General features: G+C 36.7%; 1 protein-coding gene across 3 annotated transcripts in view; it reads left to right on the top strand.

Annotated features, from left to right (window-relative positions):
- CNTN5 (contactin 5) overlaps window positions 1–16,907 on the top strand; it is a gene marked incomplete at both ends in the record, with an annotated part of 772,249 nt that overhangs the window by 687,958 nt on the left and 67,384 nt on the right. For all 3 annotated transcript variants that reach the window (XM_079707897.1, XM_079707896.1, XM_079707895.1), the window contains one exon: window positions 4,726–4,875. In XM_079707897.1, the coding sequence (XP_079564023.1) occupies window positions 4,726–4,875 (150 nt within the window). The remainder of the gene's footprint in view (window positions 1–4,725; window positions 4,876–16,907) is intronic.

Below are 16,907 nucleotides of genomic sequence, written 5' to 3'. Positions count from 1 at the left end.
AACAATCAAGAAAGAAACAAAAAGCTGGAGGTATCATGGTCCTTCATTTCAAACTGTCCTACAAAGCTACAGTAATCAAAATGGTATGGGAAATGAGAGCCCAGAAATAAACCCATACACATATGGTCAATTAATCTATGGCAAAGGATGCAAGAATATAAAATGAGGAGAAGACAGACTTTTAAATAAATAATGCTGGGAAAACTGGATAGCTACATGCAAAAGAATCAAATGGGACTACCTTCTCACACCATATACAAAAATAAACTCAAAATGGATTAAAGACTTAAATGTAATACCTGAAACCATAAAATTCCTAGAAGAAAACATAGTACACTGTTCGACATCAGTCTTAATATTTGTTTTGGATCTGTCTCCTCAGACGAGGGCACTAAAAGCAAAAATCAACAAATGGGACTACATCAAACTAAAAAAAATTAGCATAGCAAAGGAAACTATCAAAAAAACAAAAAGTTAACCTACTGAAATATTTGAAGATATTTGCAAATCATACATCTAATAAGGGGTTAATATCCAAGATATACAAAGAACTAATACAACTCAACATCAAATTAAAAAATCAAACAACCTGATTAAAAAATTGGCAGAGGACCTAAACAAACATTTTTCCGAAGAAGACATAGAGATGGCCAACAGACACATGAAAAGGCATTCAACATCACTAAGCATCCGAGAAATGTAAGTCAAAACTACAATGACATATTACCTCACACCTGTGAAAATGGTTCTTAGCAAAAAGCAACAAATAACAAACGTTGGTGAGCATATGGAGAAAAGGAAACTCCTGTGCACTCTTAGTAGGAATGTAAGTTGGTATATCCATTATGGAAAAGAGTAATAGCTTCCTCAAAAAAATTAAAAATAAGATTACTAAAAACTGGTACTTGCTGTTGTATTGCCAGATGCAGGAATGCAGTAGAACACTGATGCTCCCTCCACAAGCTCTTGTCGTTGACCAAGCTCTTGATTTTTAAAATCTGGACTTAGCCAAGTATATTTGGCCATGTTAAAAATAGTATCTTTGTTATTAAAAATTTGATTGCATAATTTAAAAAAATAGAATTACTATAAAATCCAGCAATCCCACTTCAGGGTATTTATCCAAATAAAACAAAAACTCTAGTTCAAAAAGATGTATGCACTCCAATGTTCATTGCAGCATTATTTATAATAGCCAGGATATGGAAGCCACCTGTGTCCATTGATAGATGGATAAAGAATACGTGGTAAATATATAAAAAATGGAATATTACTCAGCTATAATAATAATGAAATATTGCCATTTGACATAATGTGTATGGATTTAGAGGGTCTTATGCTAATGAAATATCAGAGAAAACAAATACCACATGATCTCATATATGGAATTCAAAAAACAAAAAAGAAAGAAAACAAAATGAAAACAGACTCTTAGATACAGAGAACAGACAGATGTTGCCAGAAAGTTGGCATTGAGGGATGTGAAATAGGTGAAGGAGATTAAGAGGTACAAGACTCCAGTTATAAATAAATAAGTTACAGGCATGTAATATATAGCCTAAGAATATGGTCAGTAATATCGTAATATATTTTGGGGAGGACAGATGGTTACTAGACATACTGTGGCAATCATTTCATCATGTATGCAAATGTCAAATCATTATGTAGTGAACCTGAAACTAACATAGTATTGTGCATCAAGTGAATTTCCAAAAATTAAAATAAATTTTAAAAAATTTAAAAAATCACAACCTGCCTGCTATGGACTAAATTGTGTCTCCCCAAAATTAATATATTGAAATCCTAACCACTGTATGACTGTACTTGGAAGGGACACATTTAAAGAGATCAGACAGCAATTAGATATACAAGGCTGGAGTTTAAGAGTGAGGTTTAGAATAAAGATATAAATTAGGAAATTATTGGCATATAAATTTCATTTAATACCATAAGACTGCATGCCATCTCCAAGGATATAAGCATAAAATAAAGAAGAATGGAGTATGAAAACTGAGCCCTCAAGTACCCAATAGAAAGAAGTTGTGGAAAAGAGGAGCCATCCAAAGGATACAGAGGGGAAACAACCATTTGTTAAATAAAATTAAAAAAAAAGTGATATCCTGACAGACAAAAGAGTAAAATCTATCAAGGAAGAGAAAGTAATCAACTGGGTCAAATGCTGCTGACTTGGAAAGTATGATGAGGAATGAGAATTGATCATTGATTTAAGCAACACAGAGTTAATTTATGATCTTGACACTAGAAGTTTTAGTAAAATAGTAAGGACTAAAGTCTCACAAGAATTGGTCTAAGAGAAAATGGAGAAAAGTTAATGCAGACAACTCTTTTAAGAAGTTTTGCTGCCAAGGGAAGTGGAGAAATCAAAACACTTTGAAGTCAGAGATGTCATAATTTGCTTATGAGTTGGAGTAGTGCAGGGTAAAAATCAAGAAATCCAGGATGACCCCAAAGTTTTGGATACAGAAATTGTCATTCACTGAGTAAGGAATACTGCAGAAGTATGTGGGGGAAATTAAGGTTAAGAATCCCATCTAAATAAAAATGTTTAATAGGTCATAGGACATGAGAATTTGGAGTCTAGGGAGGAAGTTCATGGCTGAAAATATTGGCGTCATCAACATACAGAAGGTATTTAAAACCATGAGACTAGATAAGATCACCATGGAGTTTAAAAAAATGGGAGTTAGTAGAACTGTGGTGCACCAGGAAGATGAAAAGAAACTAGCGATGGAGACTGATAAGGCATAATGAGAAAGGAGAAAAATAGAAGTTTTGAAAAGTATTTCAAAGAGCAGAGCATGATCAACTGTGTCAAAGCATGATGTTAGAACAAACAATCTAAGGAACAGAGACACAACCATACGGTTTTAGCAATAGAGACCATTGGTGATCGTGACAGGGGCAGTTATGGTGGGATGCTGGAGGTAAGAGATTGATTGGAGTGGGTTCAAGAGTGAATAGAAAGAGAATAATTGGAGAGAGCAAATAAGGCACAAATAACTCTCGAGAAGTTTTGCTATAAAAGAAAGATAGAGACTGGGTGAAGGCTGGAAGGAGAGAAAATTTTGAGACAATTTTTTTTATTTGTTTTTAAGTGGGAAAAATATCTGCATGCTTGCATTAGAGACATTTGAGGGGGAGGTGGGGAGGAGAGAGGCACAACTGAGATGGATTGCCCTCTTCTTTACAATATCTTAAGAGGGCCACACTTTGAGAGGCATAAAGTTGCCTTAGAGTGGATTCATGTTTCTACTGTAGTAAAAAGTTGGAAGAATGTTCAGAAAGAAGAATGAGTATATGGTAATTTTTCTAATGATGGATTATGAATTCCAAAGGTCCTAATAAAAGAATTTTAAACAGTAGAGAAGGATGACAACTGAGACAGAAAGGGGAAATGTGCAGAGTTCTATGGGGATTAGAATAAAGTGGATGAGGCACGACCTATCTGTCTGTAGTTGCTTGAAATGACTGACATGAACAGAAGTCAATGAAACAATAAGTCCTGAGGGACCCAAGGCAAGTATTGGTGAAGCAGTGTATGTTGGGGTCTAGGGAGAGCTGAGTGACTTGTTATCTCTTCTTCCCACCTTTATGTTTGATATACACAGCTCAGTATTCTACCAAGCTATGGACTGAACAATGGGCTTTAACCCCTACCTCTTAGACTCCAAACATGTTACTCATTTGCCAGTGCAGCAAAAGGGGAGAGACTTTTTTCATGTCTTCATTTCACTGCTTTAAAAAGTCAGCTCTGTAGGACTGTGAGATTTGTCAGGCAGCCCACACTGCCTATACGCTGATCATTCACCTTTCAGGGAGCTAATTATTTGGTAACATTCTACAGTTACATTTCAAAAGAGATTTTTATGGGAAATCCAAGATGCATTTAATTCCACCTTGTCATAGTAAAAGTCCATCAAGTCATCAAAATCAAGAGCTCCCCACTGCCACTGCCCTGCCATGCTTAAACAGAAATCCAGGGCTGATATAAATCCAGAGAATGTTTGCACTTCATAAGGGAGGTTTTCTACTTTCCCCCTTTTTACCTCTGTAACAAACGTTCTTCCAGAAATATTTCCTACACAGCAGAGATGAGTGAACAAGAAAAGCAGTCATATAGAGTATAAATGCTATGTAAAAAATACTTTACTATGTGGTAATTATGTTGACACACAATTTTATGTTTTAATGAAATCTAAATGTAGTGCAAAAATCACTCCAAGGAGAGTTCAGAGCTTCTACTTTGAAACCACAAACTGGAGTTTTTAAATTAGAGAAATATATTCTTACTCTGTTGCTTGGAACTGCCAAGTGGCTAAGCATGTTTGCCAGAACTGTGAGAAGAAAACTGCTCAAGAAATTTCTCTAGAAATATGAGAACTATTTGTTTAAATTAGAGCTCTAGTTGGCATCTTATCTGGGGCTGAGGGGTTGACAAAATGATCATGGCAAGTTATGTTATGTCAATCTATGTGTAAACATGAGATGAAAGAATTCTAACTATAACAAACTGACAAGTGCAAGTGCTTACTTCTGAAGATTGATTTTCATTTTACTAATGAAACGGGAGGTGACACATGACCATGTGCTATAAGGATGTACGCAGCAGCCTGCCAATTATGTCAGTGCCTGTGATATCTTTGATCACAATCTATGAGCATTTCCAGTTCACTTGATGGCATGAAATCTCCTTCCTCTCCACAGTCCCAGAAATCATAACAGGAGACATGGAATCAGCCATGGCAGTGGACCTGAACCCCTGGGTGGAATATGAATTCAGAGTGGTGGCCACCAATCCAATTGGGACTGGAGATCCAAGCACTCCATCTCGAATGATCCGCACAAATGAAGCAGGTAAGAATATTGGAGAGTCAGCATTCTATTTAGTATGTCCCTAATCACTTTTAAAGCAAGTTGAATTAACCATTAATACTTGCTTTAGTATAATTTTTCCTGATTCCTTTACCTAGACATCATAAAGTCTTTTCCTTCAAAATAATTCTTTCATTTTTTCTGTTTTCAGAACATTCTTTCCTTGTTTCTAAAAGTACAGGTCTAGGTGCTTCAATTTCCTCCCAACACTTGCCTGCATCAAGTTACCATGAAACTGAAGCAGTTAGTTTCTTCTTCTAATTATATACTCATTCAATACTGCAGACCTATAAAATTCAGAATAGATTAGCTCACCCTCTTTTCCTCCAGTGATAACAGTTACCTCTAATTATAGGGTACTTCCTTAAACTCTTTATGTTGCCCTTCGCAGTCTGAGATGGTATAAATTACACTTTGCAAAGATAAACATAGTCTTAACTTGACCTACTGCCATCTTGATGTCTACGTGTAAAATAACTGCTTCCTAACTTAGAAAAAACAAAACAAAACAGTATTCTTCCGTCCTTTTAGAATGAAGTATCTCTGATAGAATCTTTCTAAAGACCACACAAGGAAAATTAACAGCTTTAGTTAAAAACAAATGTTAAGATATCTTGTCCATCATCTGGAAGAAGCAGAATAAAGAAAAATTGTTAGTAGAGTTTTGATTACTTTGGACAAAGTCTTATTGAGATTTATCTGTATGTCCCTATAAAATTGTATATAAAAAGTAGTTAGTAAGGCACTAGCTTAGACAAACACAAATATCGATAATGTTGATAAGAATAATTAAAACAACAGAGAAATGAAGAGGGGGTAGATTACAGATACAAGGAGGAGAAAAACAAATTAATATTTTTACACACAGTGATAACATGAATCTCAATAATCATTACAATATAAGTACACTAAGGATGAGAAATTTGTCTTATTTGTTCACTGTTTTATCTTCAATACCTAGAACAATGTCTGGCACTGGTACTCCATATGTCTTTGTTGAAAGATTAAAAAGGAATATTCCTTTTCTTTCCTTTATATGCTGCTACCCACATCAGGACCCAGGTCAGAGACACATGTACATAGAAGGTTAAGAATGAACTCTGTATTGTACATTTTGTATCATAGTTATAGAATTGTACCAAAAATGTGACTTGTGACTTCTAAGAAATCGAACAAAGCTTATAATAATTAAAATAAATTATCAAAAGAGTTGGTTCTTTCTCTAAAACACACTCAGTCTCGTTCTTAAAAAGAGAAAGAAAGAAAAGAAAAGAATCCCAAATGATCAACTTATTGCATAAAATGTGAATAATCATTAAAAAGATGTTCAAATTCTTTTCATATAAAAATTAAGCAACCAAGAATAGAAAAACTAGTCTAAATATGTTGGAAAACATTCATTCACAGAAAAATCCAACTTTTCTGCTTTTGTGATTTGCCTATTACAAGTTGTTTTTTTTCTGCTACTTTTTCAATAGTGTGAATTTTAAATTGAACATTAATTGCTCAGTTGGATTTTCATGCATTCATGAAATCAGCTATGCTTTCATTGTGTACAGGTGTTCATTAATTAAGAGCATAACAGGTTAGTTGCTCCTCACTTAATGTACTCACTGTGCAAATATTGAAATGACTGCCAATATTAGTTCTTAGGCTCACATATTTTCTAAAAAGCACTGCTTTAATTTGCATATTATTAATTGTGTTTAAACAAAGGCAAAGATTACTGCCTAATTCAGATGCTCTCTATAAATATTCATTTCAAAATAAATAATCCGTTTGGGGTGAATAATCATTTTAGACTTTTTGTAGTACAAATCTCTTTGTGCTATTAAAAATACTTTAACAACAACACTTTCACTTTTCAAGTTAAATCGTATTCAGATGATGCATTTTAAAAGACTTGTCCCTTGTCTATTTCTGAAGCTCCTTCAATCATATAGCGCCTGTGTCTCCATTTTATCATGAGTTCTATACACATGACATACTCTAGTCCATTAAATTTTACGGAAGAGAAGAGCAATAGCATGAAAAATACATGAAATACTCTTTTTTTGAAAGTGAGTTGAGGAAGGCTGTACTGCATACCTTATGCTTCTTGTGCTTTGGTACCACACAGGGCTAAAGCTACTAATGGTGTTGAACTAAGGGTTGAGTTTTGTGCCTGTTTTGTCAAGCAGCACAGATTAAAAGGGACACTAACATCCTGAGACATCCTCTCAAGTGATGCACTATGCCTCTATTAAGTACATGTCCTGTATTTTAAAAGATGATGCTGTGCTAATGGACCAAGTAATCTTTCAAAACCAATGGAGCTGCCTGGAAGAGAAAAGGTCTCACACTCGGGATATTGAATCGAAAGTTTTATGTCCTTTTAAAATTCTCCTCTTTACTACAATATTCTAAATCCCAAAGCAGTTTTAGTAAAGCATTTTTACCTTAGATTGTTTCTTGCCCACACACCAAAAAAGGTTAATTTTTCTTTGCAATATACTGTAGGGTATATTTTGAATATTATGGTCATCAAAATACTCTTCTTAATCAATAAATATAAGATAAATTGGTTTAGTCTACTTATTATTTTTAGAATTTCAAAATCGTGATACAAATACAGATTTCCCCAGCTATCTAAAAGGAAAGCATTCCTAAGAAAACTTTTGTAAGCCAAAAAGGCATAAAGTGAAGAACCAATTTTCATTTTTCACCTTTTTTCATAAAAGTGAAAATCTCTTCAGATTTTTTTCAGTTTGTGAAAACAGGTACTAATGTAGGCCTTTCGTAAACACAAAGTGGTATAAAGCAAACTTTTGAAAAGCAAGGGATACCTGTATATGTTTGCACTTTAATGTATGTTTATATTTATTTATTTATAGTTCAATTTTCTTACAAGTTTTAGTGAGTTTGTTAGCTACAGAGAGAGAGAGAGAGAGAGAGAGAAATTTGCAAATGTGGAAATGTGTTACTATCTTCAAACCAGTATATAAGTTTGTGTTGAATACTGGGAATGCTTTCTCTACCATCTAAAAACATGACACTCGGGCTTCTCTGGTGGCGCAGTGGTTGAGAGTGTGCCTGCCGATACAGGGGACACGGGTTCATGCCCCAGCCCGGGAGGATCCCACATGCTGCGGAGTAGCTGGGCCCATGAGCCATGGCTGCTGGGCCTGCATGTCTGGAGCCTGTGCTCCGCAACGGGAGAGGCCACAACAGTGAGAGGCCTGTGTACCACAAAAAAAAAAAAAAGATGACACTCAAGAGAGAAAAATCACATTTTAGGAAATGAATTTTGAAATAAACACTGTGGTAGAAATAATAAAATATGTAAATATGAATTTAGCAAGAACAATTCTCTCATTTAATTGAGTAATTCTCTCATTTAACTGAACTTTAATATTCTGTGTTACATATTTATAACAATAACTGTTGAAAGATAAAAGAAAAGGAGAGAAGATACCATTAACTATGTAATCTATAGTTTAGAAATGTTTGGTCTTCTCTGTTCTATAAAATTTCTATTATTATTAAAGCTCTTGGCTTAAATCTCAATACCTGCAGTTTTTCATTTCAAATTATGATGAACTGATAGAGAGAGATAAAAGAAGGTGCTACCTAATACCTGTAATTAAGAGTTTGAGGTTCAGAGTTATGCAGATCTGGATTAATGTTTTTCTCTGCCACTAACTAGCAATAAACATAGGTAAGCTATATGCATTGTTCAAGGCTCATTTTTTTTCACTTATAAAATGGAGATCATATAACAACCTACTACCTTGGATTACTGTGTTAAATAAGATAATGAAGGTAAAGAGTTTGGCATATGGTAAGTGCTTAACATTAGCCATTTATTATTATTATTATCATGAATTTAAATGTGTTATTACTTTACCAAATATAAATTTAAATGAAAGTAATTATGCATGTTGCCATTTTCCTATAGAGGAAACATTTTCAGGTTAAATATATGTTTGTCAACATAGTAAGAGCCATTCAGTCTCTTGGCTTGCAGTTGCCTCCAAGACATTGTCCTGTTGAGAAGTATCCACAGCAGACCATGTGTCATCCATCCTGGCCCCTCAACCCACCTGAATGGTTGAGGAGTCAAGAGAGCCTTTCAGAGTGTGGTGCACGGTACAGATCACCATGTTCCACTCTACATCTCCCTTCTCCACCTCCATGTCTGGGCTCTCCACGCTGCTTTTCTTGTCTAGCCATCCTCATCCATAAGTGGATCATGATATTGTCACAACATGTAGCCATTTTCTTTGGTTCTTATAGCATAGATAAGACAAAAGGAGCAGAGAAGAAGTGTCAAATGAAAGACTTTGCTTAAACACATTGTTGCATATTCAATAACTTTCTAGTTTCTTAGTGCATTGTATTCTGTCCTGTCATTCTCTTTGGACTTTGAAATGGAAAATGTCACATAACATATTTTTGGCCACACAAGGAAAAAGTTTTCTACCTTTAAGTGATTAATGGTCAACCAGATAAATATGACTATCAAGTAAACAATCAGATGAAAATCTTTCCTATCCTTAGCACTTTCTATACTATATTATGTTACAGTTAGGTAACTGATTTACTGAACAGACTGAAATACATAGAGTTTAAAAATAAAAGAGTTTTATTCTTCTCCCACAATTGTTTGCCAATATGTTCCATCTCATATCTGCCTTCAGCCCCAACTATATTCAAGGCTCTTTTAGGTACTATGACAGTCTCATTTTCAGCTAATAAAAAATTATATACTGGGGAGGAGCTTCAAGATAGTGGAAGAGTAAAAAGCGGAGATCACCTTCCTCCCCACAGATACATCAGAAATACATCTACATGTGGAACAACTCCTATAGAACACCTACGGAACACTGGCAGAAGACCTCAGACCTCCCAAAAGGCAAGAAACTCCCCACGTACCTGGGTAGGGCAAAAGAAAAAAAGAATAAACAGAGACAAGAGGATAGGGATGGGACCTGCACCAGTGGGAGGGAGCCATGAAGGAGGAAAGGTTTCCACACACTAGAAGCCCCTTCGCGGGCGGAGACTGCAGGTGGCGGAGGGGGAAAGCTTCGGAGTAGCGGAGGAGAGCACAGCAACAGGGGTGTGGAGGTCAAAGCGGAGAGATTCCCGCACAGAGGATCGGTCCCGACCAGCACTCACCAGCCCGAGAGGCTTGTCTGCTCACCCGCAGGGGCAGGCGGGGGCTGGGAGCTGAGACTCGGGCTTCGGAGTTTAGATCCCAGGGAGAGGACTGGGGTTGGCAGCGTGAACACAGCCTGAAGGGGTTAGTGCACCACAGCTAGCCGAGAGGGAGGGAGTTAGGGAAAAAGTCTGGAGCTGCCGAAGAGGCAAAAGACTTTTTCTTCCCTCTTTGTTTCCTGGTGTGCGAGGAGAGGGGATTAAGAGTGCTGCTTAAAGAAGCTCCAGAGACAGGCATGAGCCGTGGCTGAAAGCGCGGACCCCAGAGACGGTCGTGGGATGCTGGGGATGCTGCTGCCGCCACCAAGAAACCTGTGTGCGAGAGCAGGTCACTATCCACACCTCCCCTCCTGGGAGCCTGTGCAGCCTGCCACTGCCAGGGTCCCATGATCCAGGGAAAACTTCCCTGGGAGAACGCATGGCGCACCTCAGACTGGTGCAATGTCACTCTGGCCTCTGCAGCCACAGGCTTGCCCTGCATCCATACCCCTCCCTTGCCCCGACCTGAGTGAGCCAGAGCCCCCGAATGAGCTGCAACTTTAATCCCGTCCTGTCTGAGTGAAGAAGAGACAGAGGCGCCCTCAAGCGACCTACATGCAGAGGCGGGACCAAATCCAAGGCTGAACTCTGGGAGCTGTGCAAACAAAGAAGAGAAAGGGAAATCTCTCCCACAGCCTCAGGAACAGCAGATTAAATCTCCACAATCAATTTGATGTACCCAGCATTGGTGGAAGAACTGAATAGACAACAAATCATCCCAAATTGAAGAGGTGGACTTTGAGAGGAAGATATATTATTTTTTCCCCTTTTCCTCTTTTTGTGAGTGTGTATGTGTATGCTTCTGTGAGAGATTTTGTCTGTATAGCTTTGTTTTTACCATCTGTCCTAGGGTTCTGTCCAACCATTTTTTTTTGTTTGTTTTGTTTTGTTTTTAACTTTTCAAATTTTTTTCTTAATAATTAATTTTTATTTTAATAAATTTATTTTAGTTTAGTTTATTTTAGTATATTTTATCTTCTCTCTTTCTTTCTATTTTTTCTCCCTTTTATTCTGAGCCGTGTGGAATGAAAGGCTCTTGGTGCTCCAGCCAGGTGTCAGGGCTGTGCCTCTGAGGTGGGAGAGCCAACTTCAGGACACTGGTCCACAAGAGACTTCCCAGCTCCATGGAATATCAAATGGTGAAAATCTTCCAGAGATCTCCATCTGAACGCCAAGACCCAGCTTCACTCAACGACCAGCAAGCTATAGTGCTGAACACCCTATGTCAAACAACTAGCAAAACAGGAAGAAAGCCCCATCCATTAGCAGAGAGGCTGCCTATAATCATAATAAGGCAACAGACAGCCCAAAACACACCACCAGACGTGGAACTGCCCACCAGAAAGACAAGATCCAGACTCATCCACCAGAACACAGGCACTAGTCCCCTCCACGAGGAGGCCTACACAACCCACTGAAACAACCTCAGCCACTGGGGACAGACACCAAAAACAACGGGAACTACGGACCTGCAGCCTGTGAAAAGGAGACCCCAAACACAGTAAGTTAAGCAAAATGAGAAGACAGTAAATCACACAGCAGATGAAGGAGCAAGATAAAAACCCACCAGACCTAACAAATAAAGAGGAAATAGGCAGTTTACCTAAAAAAGAATTCAGAGTAATGATAGTAAAAATGATCCAAAATCTTGGAAATAGAATAGAGAAAATACAAGAAACCATTAACAAGGACCTAGAAAAACTAAAGAGCAAACAAACAGTGATGAACAATAAAATAAATGAAATTAAAAATTCCCTAGAAGGGATCAATAGCAGAATAACTGAGGCAGAAGAATGGATAAGTGATCTGGAAGATAAAACAGTGGAAATAACTACTGCAGAGCAGAATAAACAAAAAAGAATGAAAAGAACGGAGGACAGTCTCAGACACTTCTGGGACAACAATAAACACACCAACATTCAAATTATACGGGTTCCAGAAGAAGAAGAGAAAAAGAAAGGGACTGAGAAAATACTTGATGAGATTATAGTTGAAAACCTCCCCAATATGTTAAAGGAAATAGTTAATCAAGTCTAGGAAGCACAGAGAGTCACATAGAGGATAAATCCAAGGAGAAACATGCCAAGACACATATTAATAAAACTATCAAAAATTAAATACAAAGAAAAATATTAAAAGAAGAAAGGGAAAAAAAATGACACACAAGAGAATCCCTATCAGGTTAACAGCTGATCCATCAGAAGAAACTGTGTAAGCCAGAAGGAAGTGGCAGGACATATTTAAAGTGATGAAGGAGAAAAACCTACAACCAGGATTACTCTACCCAGAAGGAATCTCATTCAGATTTGATGGAAAAATTAAAACCTTTACAAAAGAGCAAAAGCTAAGAGAGTTCAGCACCACCAAACAAGCTTTACAACAAATGTTAAAGGAACTTCTCTATGCAGGAAACACATGAGAAGGAAAAGACCTATGATAACAAACCCAAAAGAATTAAGAAAATGGGAATAGGAACATACATATCGATAATTACCTTAAATGTAAATGGATTAAATGCTCCAACCAAAATACATAGACTGGCTGAATGGATACAAAAACAAGACCCATATATATGCTGTCTACAAGAGACCCACTTCAGACCTAGGGACACATACAAACTGAAAGTGATGGGATAGAAAAAGATATTCCATGCAAATGAAAATCAAAAGAAAGCTGGAATAGCAATTCTCATATCAGACAAAATAGACTTTAAAATAGAAACTATTACAAGAGACAAAGAAGGACACTACATAATGATCAAGGGATCGATCCAAGAACAAGATATAACAATTGTAAATATTTATGCACACAACATATGAACACCTCAATACATAAGGCAAATACTAACAGCCATAAAAGGGGAAATCAAATGTAAAACAATCATAGTAAGGGAATTTAACACCCTACTTTTACCAAAGGACAGATCATCCAAAATGAAAATAAATAAGGAAACACAAGTTTTAAATGATACATTAAACAAAATGGAATTAATTTATATTTATAGGACATTCCATCAAAAAAAAAAAAAAAAACAACAGAATACACTTTCTTCTCAAGTGTTCATGGCACAATCTCCAGGTCGGATCATATCCTGGGTGACAAAACAGGCTCAGTAAATGTAAGAAAATTAAAATTGTATCAAGTATCTTTTCTGACCACAGCACTATGAGAATAGATGTCAATTACAGGAAAAAAATCTGTAAAAAATACAAACACACAGAGGCTAATCAATACACTTCTAAATAACCAAGAGATCACTGAAGAAATCAAAGAGGAAATCAAAAAATACCTAGAAACAAATGACAATGAAAACAAGACAACCTAAAACCTATGGGATGCAACAAAAGCAGTTCTAAGAGGGAAGTTTATAGCAATACAATCCTACCTTAATAAACAAGAAACATCTCAAATAAACAACCTAAACTTACACCTAAAGCAATTAGAGAAAGAAGAACAAAAAAACCCAAAGTTAGCAGAAGGAAAGAAATCATAAACATCAGATCAGAAATAAATGAAAAAGAAATGAGGGAAACAATAGCAAAAACCAATAAAGCTAAAAGATGGTTCTTTGAGAAGATTAAAAAAAAATTGATAAACAAGTAGCCAGACTCATCAAGAAAAAAAAAAGGGAGGACTCAAATCAATAGAATTAGAAATGAAAAAAGAGAAGTATCAACTGTCACTGAAGAAATACAAAGGATCATGAGAGATGACTACAAGAATCTCTATGCCAATAAAATGGACCACATGGAAGAAATGGACAAATTCTTAGAAATGCACAACCTTCTGAGACTGAACCAGGAAGAAATAGAAAATATGAACATAGCAGTCAAAAGCACAGAAATTGAAACTGTGAATAAAATCTTCCAACAAACAAGAGCTCAGGACCAGATGGCATCACAGGTGAATTCTATTGAACAATTAGAGAATAGCTAACATCTATCTTTCTCAAACTCTTCCAAAATATAGCAGAGGGAGGAACACTCCCAAACTCATTCTACGAGGCCACCATCACCCTGATACCAAAACCAGACAAAGATGTCACTAAGAAAGAAAACTACAGGCCAATATCACTGATGAACATAGATGCAAAAATCCTCAACAAAATACCAGCAAACAGAATCCAAGAGCACAATAAAGGATCATACATCATGATCAAGTGGAGTTTATCCGAGAAATGCAAGGATTCTTCAATATATGCAAATCAATCAATTTGATACACCATATTCAAAAATTGAAGGGGAAAATTCATATGATCATCTCCATCGATGCAGAGAAAGTTTTCGACAAAATTTAACACCCAATTATAATAAAAATGCTGAAGAAAGTAGGCATAGAGGGAACTTTCCTCAACATAATAAAGGCCATATATGACAAACCCACAGTCAACATTGTCCTCAATGGTGAAAAACTGAAACCATTTCCACTAAGATCAGGAACAAGACAAAGTTGCCTACTCTTACCACTCTTATTCAACATAGCTTTAGAAGTTTTAGTAACAGCAATCAGAGAAGAAAAAGAAATAAAAGGAATCCAAATCAGAAAAGAAGAAGTAAAGCAGTCACTGTTTGAAGATGACATGATACTACACATAGAGAATCCTAAAGATGCTACCAGAAAACTACTAGAGCTAATCAATGAATTTGGTAAAGTAGAAGGATACAAAATTAATACATAGAAATCTCTAGCATTCCTATACACTAATGATGAAAAATCTGAAAGTGAAATTAAGAAAATACCCCCATTTACCATTGTAACAAAAAGAATAAAATATCTAGGAATAAACCTACCTAAGGAGACAAAAGACCTGGAGGCAGAAAATTATAAGACACTGATGAAAGAAATTAAAGATGACATGAATAGATGGAGAGGTATACCATGTTCTTGGATTGGAAGAATCAACCTTGTGAAAATGACTCTACTACCCAAAGCAAACTACAGGTTCAATGCAATCCCTATCAAACTACCACTGGCATTTTTAATAGAACTAAAACAAAAATTTTCACAATTTATATGGAAATGCAAAAGACCCCGAATAGAAAAAGCGATCTTGAGAAAGAAAAATGGAGCTGGAGGAATCAGGCTACCTGACTTCAGACTATACTACAAAGCGACAGTAATCAAGACAGTATGGTACTGGCACAAAAACAGAAGTATAGATTAATGGAACAGAATGGAAAACCCGGAGATAAACCCATGCACATGTGGTCACCTTATCTTTGATAAAGGAGGCAAGAATATACACTGGAGAAAAGACTGCCACTTCAATAAGTGGTGCTGGGAAAACTGGACAGGTATATGTAAAAGTATGAATTTAAGACAGTCCCTAACACTATACACAAAAGTAAACTCAAAATGGATTAATGGGGCTTCCCTGGTGGCGCAGTGGTTGAGAGTCCGCCTGCCAATGCATAGGATATGGGTTCGTGCCTCAGTTCGGGAGGATCCCACATGTCGTGGATAGGCTGGGCCCATGAGCCATGGCCACTGAGCCTGCACGTCCAGAGCCTGTGCTCTGCAACAGGAGAGGCCACAACAGTGAGAGGCCCACATACTGAAAAAAAAAGTTTAAAGACCTAAATGTAAGGCCAGACACTACCAAACTCTTAGAGGAAATCATAGGCAGAAGACTCTATGACATAAGTCACAGCAAGATTCTTTTTGACACACCTGGTAGAGAGATGGAAATTAAAAAAAAATAAACAAATGGGACCTAATGAAACTTAAAAGCTTTTGCACAGCAAAGGAAACCATAAACAAGACTGAAAGACAACCCTCAGAATGGGAGAAAATATTTGCAAATGAAGCAACTGACAAAGGATTAATCTCCAAAATTTACAAGCAGCTAATGCAGCTCAATATCCAAAAAACAAACAATTCAATCCAAAAATGGGCAGAAGACCTAAATAGACATTTCTCCAAAGAAGACATACAGATTGCCAACAAACACATGAAAGAATGCTCAACATCATTAATCATTAGAGAAATGCAAATCAAAACTACAATGAGATATAATCTCACATCAGTCAGAATGGCCATCCTCAAAAAATCTACAATCCATAAATGCTGGAGAGGGTGTGGAGAAAAAGGAACCCTCTTGCATTGTTGGTGAGAATGTAAATTGATACAGCCACTATGGAGAACAGTATGGAGGTTCCTTAAAAAATTAAAAATAGAACTACCATACGACCCAGCAATCTCACTACTGGACATATACCCTGAGAAAACCATAATTCAAAAAGAGTCATGTACCAAATTTTTCATTGCAGCTCTATTTACAATATCCAAGACATGGAAGTAACCTAACTGTCTATCAACAAATGAATGGATAAAGAAGGTATGGCACATATATAAAATGGAATATTACTCAGCTATAAAATGAAACAAAATTGAGTTATTTGTAATGCAGTGGATGGACCTAGATTCTGTCATACAGAGTTAAGTAAGTCAGAAAGAGGAAAACAAATATCGTATGTTAACACATATTATGGAATCTAAGAAAAAAAAATTCATGAAGAACCTAGTGGCAAGATGGGAATGAAGACACAGACCTACTAGAGAATGGACTTGAGGATATGGGGAGGGGGAAGGGTGAGCTGTGACAAAGTAAGAGAGTGGCATGGACATATATACACTACCAAACGTAAAATAGATAGCTAGTGGGAAACAGCCGCATAGCACCAGGAGATCAGCTCGGTGTTTTGTGACCATCTAGAGGGGTGGGATAGGGAGGGTGGGAGGGAGGGAGACAGAAGAGGGAAGAGATATGGGAACATATG

This window comes from Hyperoodon ampullatus (genome assembly GCF_949752795.1).
Source record: "Hyperoodon ampullatus genome assembly, chromosome: 7".
Taxonomy (NCBI): Eukaryota; Metazoa; Chordata; class Mammalia; order Artiodactyla; family Ziphiidae; genus Hyperoodon; species Hyperoodon ampullatus.
This window is presented reverse-complemented; position numbering and strand designations above follow the sequence as displayed.